We start from the raw sequence: 20,130 nt of genomic DNA on the forward strand, positions 1-20,130 counted from the left end.
GTCAGTTGGCCCCATCTTTTGAAAATTTCTGGATCTGTCACTGATTCCCGATTCCATTATTTTTTTCAAAGCACCAATTAATGACTTTAATGTTATCAAGAAAACTTTTGTTTGATAAGATTGTGTGGAACAGTGTTGAATGGTCATAACAGTCAGTATATATGTTTATACAAACTTCAATTTTTAGTTTTATAGGAATAAAGAATATATCTTATATCTCTAGCTTATAAAATAATGATAAAGAAACTCTAATAAAGTAAGAAGGAAACGGCTCTGAGTAATATTTTACATAACAGATTAAGCCGGTTATAATCCCAGGTTACCAGGATCTCAAATAAAGACAAAATTATAAACCATTGATAAAAACAACTCTGATTGACAATATAAACAACGACAATCAGTAATATTACATAATCGTAAATAAGTATGAAATGAAATTTATTAAGTCGACGAAATAAAAAAAAAATCCAAATATCTCTGAACTGATCCGTCAGTATGTATTTGCCTTTAAAGTTTCAGCAGATTATGATATTCCCATATAAATTTTAATTTGGGATTTTTAATAGTTAATCGTGCGGTTGGACAAAATTTAGAAGCATAAAGGTATTTTGGTGTAATATTGGAAATAGTTAATTAGTATCCTTAAATAATATATCATCTGTTTCGGAGTTAGGACTGAAATCCTCTGAAGGAAAGAGACAAATGTGTACGTTAAAATTGATCACATGACGGGTATCCTTTTAAACATTTAGTAATATGATTATTTTTTTCTAAAAAAATAAAACTATGCCTGTAGTCTGGGATACCAAAACCATGTACCGGGGGGATTATGGGGGGGGGGGGGGGGGGGGGGGTAGGAAGGGTCCTGATACCCAAATCCCGAGGTCCCGAATTTAAATAAACTTTAAAAAAAAAAAAAAGAATTCCCGGATCCCGAAAGGGTCAATCCCGAAATCCCGAGCTTAAAAACACCCCGATCCCGGAGTCCCGATAAAGGTCCTATCCCCCTCATATACATGTATGATGTAGTGCAAAATTGTATTATACGTTTCTGTCAATGCCATAATGAGCGCATTTCTTTGGTTAATCTTTATAGTGTATAACAAATTCTGTGTATTTTGTTTTTTTGATTGATTGATCATTGTAATTGATAATTATATAAATAATAAATAAAAACAAATAATTGTAAAATAGAATATTGATAAACTATCATATGGATAAGAGTTAGTACATATTTAAGAATTGAATATAACTTTAAATATACAAGCCGATGAATATTTAATATTAAAAAAAAAATAGAAAAAAGGGGGGGGGGGTCCATTCCCTATAGCGCCTGGTTTTTTTCTCTCCTTAAATACGACCTCCTCGTCAAATAGATTTATGATTAGCATGGGAGATCATATTTCTCACTTTCTGTACCCTTGCAACTTCAAAGGGAATTAGAAAAAAAGTGCAATCGGAAATGCATATTAATTTATATTTCCGGTTTATAAGTATATCCCGTTTCAAATATGTAATGATGTGTCAACAAAAATTTACCATCGCTAAAATTTTAAGAATAAAACAAGAAATTTAAAAAAAGAGCTGAATAAATTTCAAATAATTATGGAAAGGACTGCTTAATTAAAGTTATTAATTTTAATAAACAGCGCAAAATATGACCTGATGCTTTTTAATTATACAAAACATGAACAATTTTACAATTATAGAGAGGGTTCTGTATATTATATGACCAATCACAGTCATCTCAAAGGCAGTCCTTTGGATACTTCTCCATATCCTCAATTACATTTTAAATATTGAAGAAATGCTATGATTTAATGTTTTTTTCTGCATTTAAAATAAATTGACAACCTTTTTCCAGACATGCAAACTGCATAACACGTAAACAAACTTTTACGAAACTAACTGTAAGGCGGGAATGATTGGTTTAGGGCACCTAAGTCCGATCTCAAACGAAATATACCGAAAATAAGCATGTTTACCTGGGTGACTTATGTTGACAATTTTGTCCTAAAATTAAAAGTAGTCTATTAGTGACTGATGTACGAAATTAATCAACCAATTAAGCATAATTCTAGATGTAAAATGTCAAAATTTAGCGACATTTAGCGGACTAAAATTCAGTGTGACGTCACGAGGGTGATCAACAAAGTTGATTTCTCAGGAGAGCAGCATCTTTCACCGTGGTTTCAGGACCTTTTATCTTTGTCATAAAAAAGTTAATTTTGCTTGTGATGAAAGATCGATGATTTAACTGACAAGGAAGCGAGTCAAAAATGGCCAAATCGGTCAATAGCTGACTTTAACTAGAAATGTTCAATAATATCGGCGGGGGACCGCCATCTTGGACATCCAACTCTGCTAGTGGGCCGACATCTCGCTCGAATATGATGGAGGGTATGCATAAACTATTTCTTTCTATTAATTAATTGGCACATTTTTTATTCATCTATCGCACCATAGCGTCAGATTGATTGCATGACCGTGCGTTTTCTTTAATTAGTCGTTCAAAATGGAGTCGTGATTTCCCCCCTAAAATGGCCTCCTTCAAAGGGATTACCATATTCTCGGGCATACTGACAATTGCTGCAATGGCAATTAATTTTGTAGATCATACGATACTGATCAACTAATTTCTCCATGGTTTGAAATATGAGAAACCCGCAGTTCTAACGCAGTGCAACTGTGCTGTGTAGTTTCCCTAGGGTAGATGCAGGGTGATGTGTATTGACCTAATCAACAACAAAATAATGAAAAATAAAATTGTCACTTCACAAACGTAACACCACATAATTGTTTGGTGAGGCGTCCATCTTGAACAGGTGCCATATTATTTATAAAATTCTTCATTACCATTATTTTACATTTTCTTTTCCATTGCAGTTTTTTAAGCAGTTTAGGTCTGATGTTCTAGAAATCTATGTGGCCACAGGCACTGCCATATTAATGGCTACTTGATTCTTGTCTTGAAATTTATAATATGATAAAGTAAACCTGCCTGCCTTTGTATTTGGATTGAAACTAGCATTTTGAGATAATAGCTACATGTATATAGTCTAAGGTTGTTACAATTTGAAATATCATTGAGAATATCAGTCATCTGATATATGATACACAACAGCCCGTGTGGATTTTGCTTTTTCCACCTGCCCACCTGTGCCCACTCTAGCTATAATCTCTTTTTTTGTAAAAATATTGATTACAAATGCTTATCTGCTTTTTTCAAATGATTGTACTAGCAAGTCTTTAGATTAAACAAAAGAAATTGCATGCCCACTCCTATGGGTGGGCAGAGTGGACAAGGTAGAAATTTTGTCCACCCGGTGCCCACTCCCATGGTGGGCCGGTGGACAAAGCAAAATCCACCCGAGCTGTAGTGTATCTGCTAAATATCATTATCTGATATTACAATTTGGCCAGACTGGAGTAATATGTTGTGATATTAAATAAATGATAGTGAAATTGTTAAATTATACACTCAATACAGCATACATTGCCTGAGTTTTAACTTGAAATATAAATGAGTGTCAGAATGATTTTTTTTTTCCGTAGAGATGCCCAATGCCATGAAACAAGACCATAGTAGCAGAATTACTTCATTTGTAACAGAAAATTTTTGCAAGAAACAACCCTTTTATCTTTGAATGACAATCACATAGCAATTCTTGAATCCTTATTCATGATTTTTACTCAAGTAAAAATGTACATATAATTGTAATTTGAGATACAAAATGTATAATGTAATAAACATATTTACACTTTTATCATCGAATGACCTGAAGATTTGTTCGAAATAACCCTCTGGCGTGAAGCAACAATTACTTTTTAATTGTGGTGTCAAAGTTCACGGGAACCTGTGTGATTTACATAATGGCAGACAAATTTGCATACAAGTGTAAATTTGTCTATTCGAAGGGCATATTTACTAACTTTATTGCTCCCAATCATGTGATTCTAAATGTATCATATCACTTTATTCTTTTGGATAAGAAAATAGACCTGGTACATAACTTGTGTAGTTTATATGTTGTATGCCTATAGTTGTTATGACTTTGGTAAATAAAGATATATTAATAGCTGACATAACAACAAGGGTATGAAAAATATATGAAATGAAGCTTGTGCCAATCATTGAAATTCAATATGCCCTCTATTTTAAACTTTTTGTTGCCTGTTACCATTTCCACCCTTTTGTTATCCATAATTTGGCACAACCTTGTAGAAAGTTAGACTATAGGCGAAAAGCAAGCAGTTTTGGAAAAGTTGCATTGAAAATTTAATACATTTTTGGTAAATAAATTTTTGAGAAATGTAATTCATGATCCTGAAATCTGGTCAATTTTCTGCGATCCAAAACTGGACCAGTTTTGTCTGATACAAATCTATTAAATGTGTAACGTTTACAGATTGGTAGATGATATACATGTATACAGTCTGTATTTTTACATGTAGTAAGCTGTTCCATGCATGTATATATATATATATATATATTCTACACATGTAAATCCATCTATATTGAGTCATAGATGTTATGCTACTGACCTTTTACCTAAAATTATTCACTGATCAGTAACATGTCCATATATTGAAATATTCAACCAAATATATCTCCAACAGACCACAGTTGACAATGGCATAATACACCATTTTATTGAAGGACTACTATGTAGAAAGTGTAGCTAGTGGATTTGTGCTCAAAGTTATATTTGAAAATAAACATCAAAAGCATGTCAAGGAATTGGTAGATCTATCATTCATGTATGATGTACAGATTCCCAGGAGTCCTTTCTTGTAGAAACTACTGATTAGGAAATTGAAATACTGAAAAATAAATAATTTACTTTACCACTATATGCATGAAATTAGAGATGAATTGCTCTTATTGTTATTTATATGAAATAAAAGTATGCAGTCCCCATGTTCAGTTATAGATTTTACCCATTATATGTACACAAAACAGGAAACAAAAAACTACATTTATCTTACAATAGAACAGTACAATGAATGCACACCTAAAGATAAAAACCATGATAGAATGTACATGTTTTATTCGAGCCTGTGATGTTTCTTTAAAAAGTAATTTATATCTCATGTTGTTTATTTTATATTTCAGCTGGGAGTATTATGGAAAATGTAAACATTCATTCATCATTAGACCCAAGAAAGCAAGAGTTACTAGAGGCACGGTTTTTAGGAGGCAGGGTTTGTAGATTTTTAATTTGTCCAACCTTTTTAGTCATATGTGGACTATTCAGCTGTATTGACTATAGGTCTTGAAGAATTGTCTGGAGATGGGATATGCAATGCACAATTCTCAAATCTCAGCATACGTGTATACGTAGTATCTGGAAAAACAATAATCATAGATATCTGACTTATTATTTGGCCTGACAGGCACACACTTTATCATTATTTTGTACATGTCATTGTTAATTTGATCAAGTTATTAAAGTCCTGCTGTTTCTTATAAGTAAAAGTTACAATAACTGATTAGCATTTGTATCCTAGTAAGGACTGATTTTAAATAAATTTTGTATTCCAAAACATACATAACACAGTTATTTTTAATATCATGAATATAAACTGCAGTACTTAAAAAATTCAGAAATAAAATCTGGGTGAAACATGAAGTGAATGATAAAAGTGTTTTGCAAAGAATGTAACAGATAAATACAAACCAAGTATTCTGCTGATTGAGATTGATTCAGTATGTACATGATGTACATGATCAACATTTTATCTTTTCTCATTATAGTTCCAGCCATTAAACATTACACAATCTCAAGACAACAGCAACCACAGTGCAGGATCAGTGGAACAGTTAGATGAGGTAAAGTGAACAAAATAAGTTAGATCAATGTTATGGAAGAATATAATGAAATAAGTTGTCTTTGACACTGTAAATATCAGTTTGGGTTAAGTGCAATGCTGGATTTGTTACAGTATCAAACACAATCCCAATGCTTTTAATTATTTATGGGCATTACGTTTTCTGGTATGTGCGTCCTTTTTTCTGTCTGTCCATCTGTCCCGCTTCAGGTTAAAGTTTTTGATCAACATAATTTTTGTTGAAGTTGCAGTTGCAGTCCAATCAACTTGAAACTTATTACACATGTTCGCTATGATATGATCTTTCTAATTTCAATGCCACATAATATTTTTGTCCCCAATTTCACTGATTGAACATAGTCAATTATCGTGCAAGGGGGGCATCTGTGTACTATGGATGCATTCTTGTTTGTTTAAGTGTTTAATTTGTTTATTGTACCATGATCACCTCATCTTGAGGAACTATTTGATCTGCAGATTACTATAATAAATACATCCTAATTTCTGTAGAATAAAACTTTGGTCATACATTTGTACATGACTTCTCAGGAGATTTCTTTTACTTGATTTATGACTTGAGACTGTTCCATAATAACATACATGGTTACCAGGGGCAGCATTGACAGGGCTTTCCATTGAAGCCGGTAGCTGGCGGAAATCCGCCGTTTGCGGTAGATTCCAGTGCCGGCTACTTCACTGACAAAAATATAAATTCAAAATGACAAAAATATCTTTTTCAAATGTTTACAGGCAGCCGAGAGACGTCTTGTCGCAAAGTCGCGGTCACGATAAACAAGGCTGAAAATCAGTGTTTACCTTGGGCTAAATATAGTTCACATGAATTCAGGTCAATGATTGGTTGTCTATTTAAAGTCAGAATTCGGGTTACGTTTCTTTTAAAGATAACAAGAGAGAGGTGGTCATTGAACGATAACAATAGAGACGTTCAGATGGTCATTAACTCGTTGTTTTTTTTTGTTTTTTTTTTGCTTTTAAAACGTGAAGACAATCAGATAGGATGACAATCTTATGTTATGGAATAATAGCAGTCAAATTAAAGAAAATCTAGTAGATCATATTGTTCAGAATCTGGAAAACATTATCTTTAAAAAAGTTTTGAAGTTCATTTTTCAAAACCCATGTGGTGTTCAGAGAATCAAGGTAGAATATTGTCGACTCGACCTCAAATAAATAACATTTTCAAATGATTTATGTATCCGACTTATTATACAGTATACAAAAAAAGCGAAAATCAGAGGATATATCAATTTTCTGTCAATGCTTGAGAAACAATTGTATGATTTAAATACGCGTAACAGTCTTTATAGAGAAAAGGGGGGTCATTTGTTTACAAATGCAAGTAGTTATGCAAAATAAATCGATCAAGATTTCTAACAAACCGAATTATTATATAAATAAAACTCCTATAAAAGTAAATGAATTTTAAGCATGAGGTAATAAAATAAAAAACTATAACAAAAAATTTCTTTGAGATTTTTTTTTTTTCTTTAATTTCATACATAAAAAATTGTCATTTGAAAGATGAAATTAGGTGCCAGGAGATTGCGAGAATGCAGGATTTTGCTCTATTTATGCCAGAGCTTCAGGGGGCCTTGAGCGGCCCCCAGACCCCCTGCCGTAAGGCACTAAGCTTACAGCTTGGTGGCGTCCGGCTTCGCCGAACGCATGTTACATCTGGCTATTATTTTTATTGAGCCTTCTACTTCAATTTCAATTGAAAGACCTGCATTGATCTCAACTATATAGATAGGTGCCAAGTACAGTGAAATTCTCTTATCAATGGCTTAACCATTTTGAAAGCCCCTTTCCTAGGTTCTGTGTTTGCTTAAAAGGAACTATTCTTACTGTGGCAGGTGAAAGTGTTTTTCAAGATATTAACCCTTTCGCCGATGAGTCCCGGTTTACCGGGATTCACGCTTCAGACAGCTGACGATGAGTCCCGTTTTACCGGGATCGGAATACCTCTTTTATATTTCCCGCTCAAAACAGTGCAAACATGAGTTATCTTTCTTTGATGAATACCCAGATGAAAGGGTAAACATGGCGCTTCCGTTTGTTGAAAACCGTGTCAAAATCAGAGGAAATTTACGGAATTTACGAGAATTTGAAATGAGGGAACATTTTTTTTGAAAGAATATGGAAGAATTGAAGCCAAACTAGTATACTTTTTTGACATAAAATGTCGTTTTATGTACAAAACACTTGGAATGGACATCGTTCAGTGTGAGGAATTTGTACAGCCTCGTAAAATTTTTCAAAATTTTGCCGTTTTGGGTTAAAAAATTACGATTTGGGGTCAAAGAGCAGAATTTTGAGAATTTCACCTCAATAATGCCGAAAATTTCAAAATTTGAATATTTTATGAAGAAAAAATTATCAAAACATGAACAAAACTGTGAACATAGTGTAAGTGAAAGAAATAAATACATAAATAACTACAAACAAGTTTTTATTGACATTTATTATGAAGATCTCCCACTTAAGTTATAGTAGCCAGGGAAGCCATCGTCTCAGAGTAGCTTCAGTCTGGGCAGCAATCGGTGAAAGGGTTAATGAAGGGGTTTTCTCACTTTTTGACTGAGTTGGGGATTCGACTTAGACCAAAATAAGCTTATTGTACAAAAAAATGTATATGGGGTTGTCTGGCAAATGGACAGACATGCAGGAAAAAATTGATACCAAATTTGTGCAGTCAACTCAGGTCCTTGAAATTGCACACACAGATGCACACACAGATGCACACTTGTTAAAGTTATGTCACCTTCTATTATGGAACTGTTTGAGGATTTTTTACCCATTATTCTGAACTTGGGAACTTAGTCATTTTTGAGAAAAAGTTACAAAAGACAGTACTGATTTCATGAAATAAATTTATACTGCAATTATCAATCCAGATCCTTGAAATTTTATGAGGTAAACAGGCTACTTGTACAAAAGGCTTCTTTTTGTGAAGACACTCCTATATAATCTATTATTATTTGATTGTTTGTTGTTCTTGTTGTTTTGCAAAGGCATATTGATTTTGTGCTTAGGGGTAGAAAAAAGGCATTTCCCCCCTCCTGTTTGTATTTATTTCTGAAATAACCTGAGTGAATGTTATGTAATTAAAAAATCAATGCATATTTCAGATTTTAACGGTTTTCCATCTGTTCATATAAGGTATTATATTGCCACTATAAAAACAATCATAGTCTGTTGGAGTATTCACACGTACGTTTACAAATTTTTATGAAAAAAGTGAGTGAGGTAGTTGCTTGTATTAAAGATACTATATTTGCGTAACTCAAAACTATTAAGGCCTGATGCTACTTTCCAATGCCTTTATTCTTAAAAAAAGATACAGGACATTCAGATTTAAAGCTGACTTTAAAACCGCTGTAATTTATGTTTAAAAATTATGCCATCAAATTTTACAAAATTAATACATGTTTTTATTCTTTTTAGGGCGTGAGTGTTAGCACCCCAGAAAAGCAACCTCGTACACCAACAGAGCGGAAAAGGAAAAGAAAAGCAACAAGTGACGGAAGTGAAAGTAGTATGTATATCCCACCATTTTGTTCCATATAACATGTATAAACACAATAACAAGTAAGGAGGAAAGAGCAAATTTATCTTTGTGTGATCTTTAATTTTTTAAAGCCTTTTACGGATTACATATAATTTCTATGCCCCACCAAGAGGCATCATGTTTTTGTGTCTGTTCCTTCCGTCCCGGTTCATGTTAAAGTTTTGGTCAAGGTAGTTTTTGATTAAGTTGGGAGTCCAATCAACTTGAAAATGATTACACATGTTCCCTATGATACGATCTTTCTAATTTGAATGCCAAATTAGAGTTTTCCCCCCAATTTCACTGTCAACTGAACAGAGAGAATGATATTGCGAGTGGGGTATTCCAGTACTATGGACACATCCTTGTGTGTTAAGCTTTTGATATCAATAGCTATTTTTTTACACCTACATATCACTTTTAACTTATTCTGAGCATGGACAGCAGCCCATTTTGTCCAGTATAAAACCAGTCTACAGTTGTGAAACCACTTGTATTTTAAAGTATGAAGTAACAGAAATTGTTTAACGTTTAACTTATAAAAGTTATATGGGACTTGAATTCTAAAAAATAGAATTATTAATAAGTTTCTGTTGCTAAATTATATATTTTCTTATATATAATCTTTGACGGTTGAAATTAATATCATTGTGTAGCCAATCGAGACAAATATTTTGTTTGGTAAATTATTGAGTAGGGACAAGGTTTGCTAAGAATGGTTAAAATAATGTAAAATAGGCGTGATCTTTAGTAAAGTGTACTTCATTAATACACAAAGTTTCACAGGTATGAATAAATACATTCTTATAATATATAAATGAGTTATAATTATGTCCAAGATCTGTCATAAAATATCAATGTTTGACTATGTTTGTGCTCGGAGGAATGAAGAATACAAGCAATGACATAGCATTGTGTACATAGCATTAAACTTTTAGTTGTAATGTTGTGTAAATTCCAGTCTTAAACATTATCAGCCAGTTTGATAAAATTTCAAAACGGTTTTTGTCTGGCAGGGGCGGATCCAGCCATTTTAAAAAGGGGGGGTCCTAACCCAGGACAAAAAGGGGGGGGGGGGTTCCAACTACATGTCCCCTATCAAATGCATTGATTGTCCAAAAAAAAAGGGGGGGGGTTCCAGCCTAGGGCTCCTAGGATTGTCAGTTTTCCCATCGAAGGTCATGGTTTTCTCTGATCAATGATAAAAACTGGCAGCCACAAAAAAAAAACCTAAAGGGTGTGCTTAAAAGTAGCATTATAACACAATAAAAGTTTATAAAAAATAAATATAACACTTCAGTTTAAGAAGTTAGAACATACATTTAGAACTGGGATTCTCCAACTTGAAATGAATTAGCATTACTTGTTGCATGCTACTACCATGACTACAGCAATAATGTGAAATAAAATAAATAATAAAAAAAAGTTTCAATATTTGACTCATTCTGTAACATGTTTAACCTTGTGGTAGTACTTATTTGTGAATCAAATGTAGAAACCTTCAAGTTGTACTTTTACTGGAATCATTTTTGATTTGATTACATGTTAATTCATCTTTTGCCTTTATGATTAATTGTAGATACTCCAAAAACAAGACCAGAAGCAAATGGAAAGAAAATCAATGAATATTTCAAGGTCAGTATAGCAGTGTTAATATATTAAACTTTAAAAAAAATCTGGGAGAAACAATGAACAAGTGATAATTGCCCAAACATGAACACAGTTTTAATATCTTAACACATATTAATAAACCTGATTTTTTTTTTATCGATTTCAATACAGTATTCCTTTTGCTAAAGATAGATAACAAACAATACAAATCATACTTTGACTGTTTTCCTGTCTGAATAAAAGAACCTTATATGGATAGAATAGAAAGGATATGGGATTATTTCACCAATTAATATTAGCTTATTCTGGTTATTCAAATTTTGTAAATGACGATATAAGCTCTAAATCTTTTTGAAATGAATACCTTGGATATAAAGATTTTTTTTAATTAATTTTATCTTTTGTATATTGTAGAACCAGTCACCAAACAGAACTGGGTCAATAAATCCAACGACAGGAGCTAAATCTCCCTCACCACAGGGTTTATCCTATGTAAGTTTACTTAGGCCAATTAAAATTAATTGCTAGATTTTCATCCCCGCCCGCCCCTCTGAAATCGTCCCGCCCCGATTTTTTTTATTTAACAAAAATAAGATTTCCGGGTTTTGTTCATGTCCGTTACCGGGAACCATCGATAATTTCATTTAATTCAAAACTTCCTATTTACGTTTCAATTTCGTTTTTGTATTTCTTCGAGTAATCTAACGAAAATGATTGAGTCGACATATTCTGCTGCTCTATGATGACAACATCATCTACCCAGAATAGAGATTGATAACTAGAAGGGCATGAAATATTCGAGTTACGAGTAAAACGCCTTGTCCTTGAACGCAAATTGCGGTAGTCACAAGTGAATCGAAAACCGTGTTTTTTTCTTTATTTATACAATGACTTTGTGTCAGGAAATTTGGACTGTGAATGATATCCAAAGCGCAAGAATCGTAGAACAAATTGGTACAAAAAACATGACTGGATTAAAGAAATTGACACAAGCACGAACTTGTTTGATTTATGACCGTATATTGAGAAAAAAAGTCGACAAACACGCATTTTAATTATAACAAGCCCTTATATTTACCCATGGCTGTTGTTTTTGTTGACAAACAGCACACACCCTCTGTAACTGTCCAAATACCCTCAATTTAGTCATTAAACAACTACTTTTTGGTTAAGTTCATGTTTTACGTCATAATTACTTTCAACACTGAGTTTACATTTTATTCTGTACTCATAATACTTGTGTTGCATACAATTGTACCAATACATTTTTTTGATTTAATGGGGACTACAGACCATTGCTTAGAAAGCAAAATAAATTTGGTGTAGGTATAGTCCAACTGAAGAGAGCATTTCTCTTCTTTTTGATGTATACTATAAATAGGTTTCTAAAGCGGCAATTACATGTATAACAGTGGTTGCCGATCAGGGATTTTTATATAAGAGTTTAAAAAATAATGTAGCATTCCTTATACATCATGTCTATACATTATACAAGCTTGTTTTCCACAAGCATATACCCCGCAGTATGAAGAACTCGTGACGAGGGTTTCATATGAAATAAAATTTAAAAAATAAAATCCTCCCACCCGCCCCATTTTTTTCAAAAATTTGGATGAAAATCTACTAATTAATTTTAGTTGGCCTTATCAGTGTATATCAAATTATGTGGTGGAAGTCTTCAATGTCCCCTTTTATGTTCACTATGTCCTACATGTATATTACCATTTTGAAAAAAACTTATAGATTGGTAGAAACTACCAGCAACATAATGAACAGCTTTACAAATCCTACAAAATGGAAGGGTCTCTTGACAAGAAATATTACTAAAAAAAATGATGGTAAGTTCTGAAATTTCATGACCAATATGAAAAGTGTTTTTCTCGTTGGATTTTATATGAAATTGATTCCTGTATAATCAAATGATCGGATAAATTCTTAAAGGAGTTAATGTTCTGGAATGGTGATTATCAAGTGTTTTCCTGTTATCTGGTTGAAACTGAAAAAAAATAAAAAAAATACCAGCAATTCAAAATTTACATCAATTCTACTATAAACTACAAATCCTTCAATGCATACAGTTCACTCCTGTACTCTGAAATCTTCCACTATAGACATTTGCTGTCATGATATTGTAAAAGTTGGTGAAAGTAGCATTAAACACAATCAAATAGTAAATAACAATTTATTTATTACATTTAAACTAAAATCAGATTATAAGAATTATGTTGATAGCTCACATGACATAAAATACTTGATAATCCCTGAATAAGCAAGGTTCCATAAGATTTCATGAACCTAGTGGATATTTGGACATGCTTTAGATAAAAATAGCCCTTGGTTTTTCAGTCATATACAGCACCATCACCAAGCAGTATATACAATAGTAACTCTGACAGCTTACATGGCTTTCCTCCTGTACCTTTGTACCAGTGTTCAAAAGGGTTACAGGTAAGTTTTATTTGATAGATATTTTCCACAGAGAATACATTTTGCATTATTTTTATATTAAAAAAAGATAGCTTGTTGGTTTAAAGTAATCATTGATTGGTAAACTATGTTGATTTGTATATTTAATGTTTCAGAGAATAGTAGACTTGTATACAATGATTGTTTTCTCACCAAAGCTTGTGTGCATTAGTACGTGGAATTTTTGCCTTAGAAAACTAATATTTTGTACTGCATTTTACTTTTGTATATTCTTGTCTTGTAAACCAATGTGAAATGTATGTATAAATCTATAGTTTTAAAATTATCAATGAAGCAGTACTTTGGTGATGAAAATTTAATAGAACATTTTCATTCAGTGCTATTATATAAATGATAAAAATATTGTTTCTACCATTTAGACTGAACTAACATGGCAACAGATACAGATTTGGGAAAGTAAAGCATCTTCAGATATAGAACAGAAAGATACTAGGATAGATGAATTAATAAGGGTAAGTTCTGTATATTGAATACTAGAATAATAATAATAGATTATCTATATATTATGGTCAGAAAAAGGGGAAATATCTTGTTTACATTTTTATACCCCGCCGTACACTACTCCCTTTATACATCAATATATATGAATGTCTGTACTGTTAGTAACACAGAAAAATTGCTTACTCTGATCTAAAAATTTGAATTGTGATAGCTTAATGGACAGTGCACACACATAGAGTGAAAACTCTATATAACAAGTTAAATCTGTGTTTCATGGTGATGGCTTCCTTAATAGAGCAATATGGAACACTTGATTTTAAACATTCCTCACAAAGGAAAAATCCTTGATTGAACATGTAAAAAATAAAAAAAGCAGACAATTGCTTCTGTATGCACCTTTCTCATGCTGAACATTTAACATCAACAGTCACTGAGAATGCTCATGACTTTGTCACTTCATAATACACACCAAATGTGTCCACTCCATATATAGTCTCCATATTATAGATGGTTTTATACCTCTATGCTTTGCAATATTGCTGACCACAAGGAACAGTGTTGTCAAAACTCATTTAGATTCACATGCAAGCCAATGGTAACTGGATATTACTTAAGAATAAATTGGGTTGAATCCTTAAAAAATATTGATCTTTTAAATGAAATAAAGAAATGGAGATTGACCATAACGCTGAAAATATTAGTAATTTTTTACATATATATTATCAGTTGACAATGCTCGTTTGGAAAATAAATATGACTGATTTGCTGATGTCTTCTAATAGTTTTTTATATTTATACTATATTGTCAGGTGAGGTGAACTTTTTGAAATCTTCTTTATAGATAGTTGACTTAATTTGAGAAAGAGTTATTTCCCTTACACCACATTTTGGGTCAATAATTTGTTTTCTAACAAGTTTAATTTATCTTTTCAGTATAGTTATGATCTTTTATCTGACTAAAATATAAAAGATATTGTACCACATATTTTAATTTGGTTAGTATAATAAGAAAGACCCTCAAGAATGACTGGGAAATAAAAATATTATCACTTTTGGTCTTCTTCGAATCTGCATTAAAAGAACCTAAAACCTTTGCTTAAGTTGGGCGTCCATGTATATACAGTGAAACCTGTCCAAACCGAACACCCACAGGACTTTGCGTTTTGTTCGGTTTTTACAGGTGTTCGGATTGTAGAGGTAAACGGAAGTCGACACCAAATAATTTTGGCATATACTGACAAGGGATAATAGGTGACACAACAGACGACAGTTTATTTTTGTGTTGATTTAGATGTAAATGTAAAAATAAAAGAAGATAGACGTTTTGCTACATTTTTGTTTAAAAATCAAACGCCACTCCGTCAATAACGCTCGTCGTTGGGAGATGTCCGACGTTGAGCGATTTTGTTTTTTATAATTATTTTCTCATCCGTTAATTCACTGACCAATTCAGATTCACAGTCAATGTCAAATGACGATTCCGTAGTTGAATCGGGAACATCATTGTACACACGAGTTCTCGGACTAAACTGGTCACCCGCTGATTGATACTTCGGCAGACGATAACAGTGAAACAACAGCAGGGGTCCAGTTTATTCTCGGACTTTATCGTTGCCAAATAGCTAACGGAAGTCTTCGGGGGCATTCGAATCAAATATATAGGGCCTATAAAGGGAATCCAACAATCGAAATCCATTGACCTTGTTGTGTTGCACGACTTCTTAATCCGATGAAAGGCTTTAAAACTATTATTTAATTAAACAGTTTAGCTACAGAATGGCAGTTTCGATTTTGTGGCCGTAATTATTTGAGTAAGGTGCATTTAATTGATCTGAGGGAAAGTTATTTTCTCGTCATTATCGGCGATGGGGGTAGCTGACCAGTTTAACGTTTCTGTACAAAAAATCACTTTACACATGGACACAGACATGCTAATTAGTTTGTAATAACAACTCACAAGTTCATTAAACCTCAAATACCTTCGGGGATACTCTGCCATCCTGTGTTTGTTTAATTAGATCATTCAAATAATTAATAATATTTTATTGTTTTGATTGGTATTGATCAATTTTGACAGGTAATTTTTAGATAATAATTTACTAACGAGCCTTCAAAAAGCGTTTGGAATTCGGTGTTAACAGGGTTCGGTTTTTTCAGGTTAGATTAACGTTAATTGATAGGGAAATTTTGTGGGACTTTGAAAATTGTTCGGTTTAAACTAAAATTCGGTTTTATCAGGGTTCGGTTTACCCAGGTTTCACTGTACTGTATTTTCTTTGCTTCATTCTAAATTTGTCAGAAGAAATATATCTGTTTATTATTTTATTTTCAGCAAAATGATGAACAGCGACGGCAAATTACTGCACAACAGAAACTAATAGATAAACATAAAGAAAATCTTCAGAAATGTTTAAATGTAAATAAATCTCTCCTCATTGAAAAGGTAAGTACATATTGATGTAGAAATTATTCAACATGAACACACTATCCCTGATAATTTTTTGAAGGTAAATGTGATCCACAAATTTTAATTGTTTAATGAAGTACAAATTTTCTACACTATCCACTTTTGAAAAACCAAACATCAAGCAAATGTAGTTTTTCCTCCTTCCACAAAAACTCTGTGCCAATGACCATACTTGAATCCAAAGTATTTCAAAACAAAGGGAAGCCAATGAAGTTGTATTCACATTGTACTTTGATGTGAAAGAAGGAATGCTACATATATTTTTTGAACTTTTTTCATTAAAATTGAGAATGGAAATGGAGAATATGTCAAAGAGACAGCAACCTTTTATTTTTGGCAGCACTTCTCCTTTAACCATTGACCAATCACTTGGTCATTGAACGCAAAATATTTGCCTCTTAGTAACAAGCAGTGTGTAAGGCTCTTCACACACAGTGAGCCTTTTATTAATCAATAAGTAAAAATATGTAACCAATTTCATCTGAATTGTAGTTAAAAATATGTAACCAATTTATTCTGAATTGTAGTTAAAAATGTGTAACCAATTTCACCTGAATCGTAGTTTAAAATATGTAACCAATTTCATCTGAATTGTAGTTGAATAATTTTTATACGCCCGTCTAAGACGGGACGTATTATGGTATACCGTTGTCTGTCCGTCCGTCGACCACACTTCAGACAGTTACTAAAAAAACACTTCAACCAACTTTAATGAAACTTATGTGGATTGTTTATTTCTATTGACGTATGCTCCCTTTCTATTTTTATAAATTTCAGATTTCACGTTTCTGTGTTATGAATTTTTATACTTAAAAAAGGGGGGATTTTCCATTTTTCGTAAAATCACTCGTAAACACTTTTTAACAAAATTTAATGAAAATTAACAACTATAGGTCACCGTATGGCCTTCAACAATGAGCAAAGCCCATACCGCACAGTCAGCTATAAAAGACCCTGAAATGACAATTCAAATGAGAAAAACTAACAGCCTAAATAATGTAAAAAAAAAATCATTTAAAAACAAGCTAAAAGGGCAACAGGCGTATCATGTGCTTATAGCCATGGATTTTTCTAGCATTCCACAGGGTCCGGTATTCAGACCCATTCCCAACGTCAAAAACCCTACATTTTTCCCAATTTTGGCAGCAAAATTCCCAAATGATCACAAAATTCATTTTAATCTTTATTATTCATGACAGAGATGTTTATTTTATTCAACCGCTAGCTTTATGTAAAAAAATCGCCAACAAGTAATGTGTAAATCCAAGTTGAAACATATTGAATGAAAACAACATTGACAAACAATGGCTGCCATAAATAAAGAAACAGGAAGTGTGAGAATAAACTAAAACCAGGTCAAATCTGGAAACAGACAAGTATATAAATCCGGGTTTGTCAATCAAATACAGTAAATAAAAAATGAAAAGAACCAAACATGTGACAGCTATCATAGCAACACTAAAATTGAAAACTAAAAGATATATAAAAAAGAAAATAGAAACAGGATATATTTTATACAGAACTTAAAATATTTTATTTCACAAATTTTCATGTCAAAATCAAAAAAATGTAACAATCCTTTAAGAAGTTGGAACTCATTATTTTGATACTCAAATAAACTGAAATGCCATGTTGTTATATTTAAAAAAACAAAGAAGGTGTAGTCCTTACTTTATTTTCACCAACAAAAAATAATTTTATGAACTAATCACACTAAAACTAACATCTGGTATATTGGTTGTTTTTCCCAATTTCATAGAAAACCGCATTAAAAAATTCCCTAAACTGGCCAGGGTCCTTTTTCCCAAAATACCCAGATAAACCCCTGATAGCGCTGCTCTTTGTTGTAAATGATTACACACAGAAACTGTGATACTGTTCCAAATATTTATCAGTTATAGCCAAATGCAAGAGACTTGTATTAATTTGCAATGGAAAAAAATAAAAAAAATACTGCTTTCTGAAAGTTGTAGCTTCTCGGCTTAAAGAATAATCTATTGTGATTTTGAAATGAAATTATATACATGTAAAGGAACAATTGTGTTTGCTAACTTTTAATATTGTAAGTAATACAGTTTGGTTAATAGTTCCTCTGCATTTTAGTCTAAATTTTGGAGGCTCAAAACATATGTTTTTATTTCTACAGAGTAAATTAGAAAAGAAGACGACACGACAAAAGAGTATGAGTAACAGGTTGCGACTGGGTCAGTTTGTTACACAGAGACAGGGAGCTACATTTGTAGAGAACTGGAATGATGGATGGGCTTTCACAGATTTGCTTAAGTATGACTCTTTAAATATCAGTCCAAATTTTGCTTTTATCTATATAACGGTTCCATTGCCTAGACAGACTTATCCTAATTTTTCATGTCTCCAAGATATTGCCTGTCTATTCCTTTTTAGCTCACCTGGCCTAAAAGGCCATGTGAGCTTTTCTCATCACTTGGCGTCCGTCGACGTCGTCGTCGTTAACAATTTTTCAAACATCTTCTCTGAAACTACTGAATGGATTTGAATGAAACTTAGCATGATTGTTCCTTAGAGTATCCTGCACAAAGTGTGTGCTTCGATTTTTGATCCGTCAAAAAACATGGCCGCCGTTACTTAAAATAGAACATAGGGGTCAAATGCAGTTTTTGGCTTATATCTCAAAAACGAAAGCATTTAGAGCAAATCTGATATGTTGTAAAAATGTTCATTAGGTCAAGATCTATCAGCCCTGAAATTTTCAGATGAATCAAACAAACCATTGTTGGGTTGCTGCCACTTAATTGGTAATTTTAAGGAAATTTTGCAGTTTTTGGTCATTATCTTGAATATTATTATAGATAAAGATAAACTGTAAACAGCAAAAATGATCAGCAAAGTAAGATCTACAAATAAGTTAATATGACCAAAATTGTCAATTGACCCCTTAAGGGGTTATTGTCCTTTAATGACAATTTTTCACAATTTGTTCATCATATTTGCTAACTTTAAAAAATCTTCTCCTCTGAAACTGCTGAATGGATTTGGATGAAACTTAGCATGAATGTTCCTTAGATTATCCTGAACAAAGTGTGTGCTTTGATTTTTGATCCGTCAAAAAACATGGCCGCCGTTACTTAAAATAGAACATAGGGGTCAAATGCAGTTTTTGGCTTATATCTCAAAAACGAAAGCATTTAGAGCAAATCTGACAGGATAAAAATGTTCATTAGGTCAAGATCTATCAGCCCTGAAATTTTCAGATGAATCAAACAAACCATTGTTGGGTTGCTGCCACTTAATTGGTAATTTTAAGGAAATTTTGCAGTTTTTGGTCATTATCTTGAATATTATTATAGATACAGATAAACTGTTAATAGCAAAAATGTTAAGCAAAGTAAGATCTACAAATAAGTCAATTGACCTCTTAAGGAGTTATTGCCCTTTAAAGACTTTTTTCACAATTTGTTCATCATGTTGACTTACTTTAAAAAATCTTCTCCTTTGAAACTGCTGTATCAATTTCAGCCAAACTTAGGCTAAATGAGTTTTTGAGTTTCAGAGTATCTAGTATAAATTTTATATTTCATTTCCTTGTATGTCAAGAAACATAGCTCCTATGGCTAAAATAGAACATAGGAGAAAATGATTTTTTTTTTGCTTTTGAAGAAAATAGGACGATTCAAAGAACATTTAAATAAATTGAAAAGCCAAAATAATCATTGATATGAGATTAAACCAAAAAAATTCAGGTGAG

At 32.4% G+C, this 20,130-nt stretch overlaps 1 protein-coding gene across 4 annotated transcripts in view; it reads left to right on the forward strand.

Annotated features, from left to right (window-relative positions):
* The first annotated feature begins 1,906 nt into the window (after positions 1-1,906).
* The window catches only part of LOC139513447 (serine/threonine-protein kinase tousled-like 2), a 35,642-nt gene continuing 17,418 nt past the window's right edge, over positions 1,907-20,130 (forward strand). For 2 of the 4 annotated variants that reach the window (XM_071301933.1, XM_071301931.1), the window contains exons 1-10: positions 1,907-2,400; positions 5,117-5,205; positions 5,759-5,833; positions 9,298-9,388; positions 10,980-11,035; positions 11,426-11,503; positions 13,358-13,459; positions 13,858-13,950; positions 16,272-16,382; positions 18,553-18,689. In XM_071301933.1, coding sequence (XP_071158034.1) covers positions 2,316-2,400; positions 5,117-5,205; positions 5,759-5,833; positions 9,298-9,388; positions 10,980-11,035; positions 11,426-11,503; positions 13,358-13,459; positions 13,858-13,950; positions 16,272-16,382; positions 18,553-18,689 — 917 coding nt within the window. In that variant the 5' untranslated portion in view covers positions 1,907-2,315. Of the gene's footprint in view, positions 2,401-2,552; positions 2,826-5,116; positions 5,206-5,758; positions 5,834-9,297; positions 9,389-10,979; positions 11,036-11,425; positions 11,504-13,357; positions 13,460-13,857; positions 13,951-16,271; positions 16,383-18,552; positions 18,690-20,130 lie in introns of those variants that run through there. The other 2 variants (XM_071301935.1, XM_071301934.1) reach the window with 2 other exon arrangements.

The sequence above is a fragment of the Mytilus edulis genome, chromosome 2 (genome assembly GCF_963676685.1).
Source record: "Mytilus edulis chromosome 2, xbMytEdul2.2, whole genome shotgun sequence".
NCBI classification, from domain to species: Eukaryota; Metazoa; Mollusca; class Bivalvia; order Mytilida; family Mytilidae; genus Mytilus; species Mytilus edulis.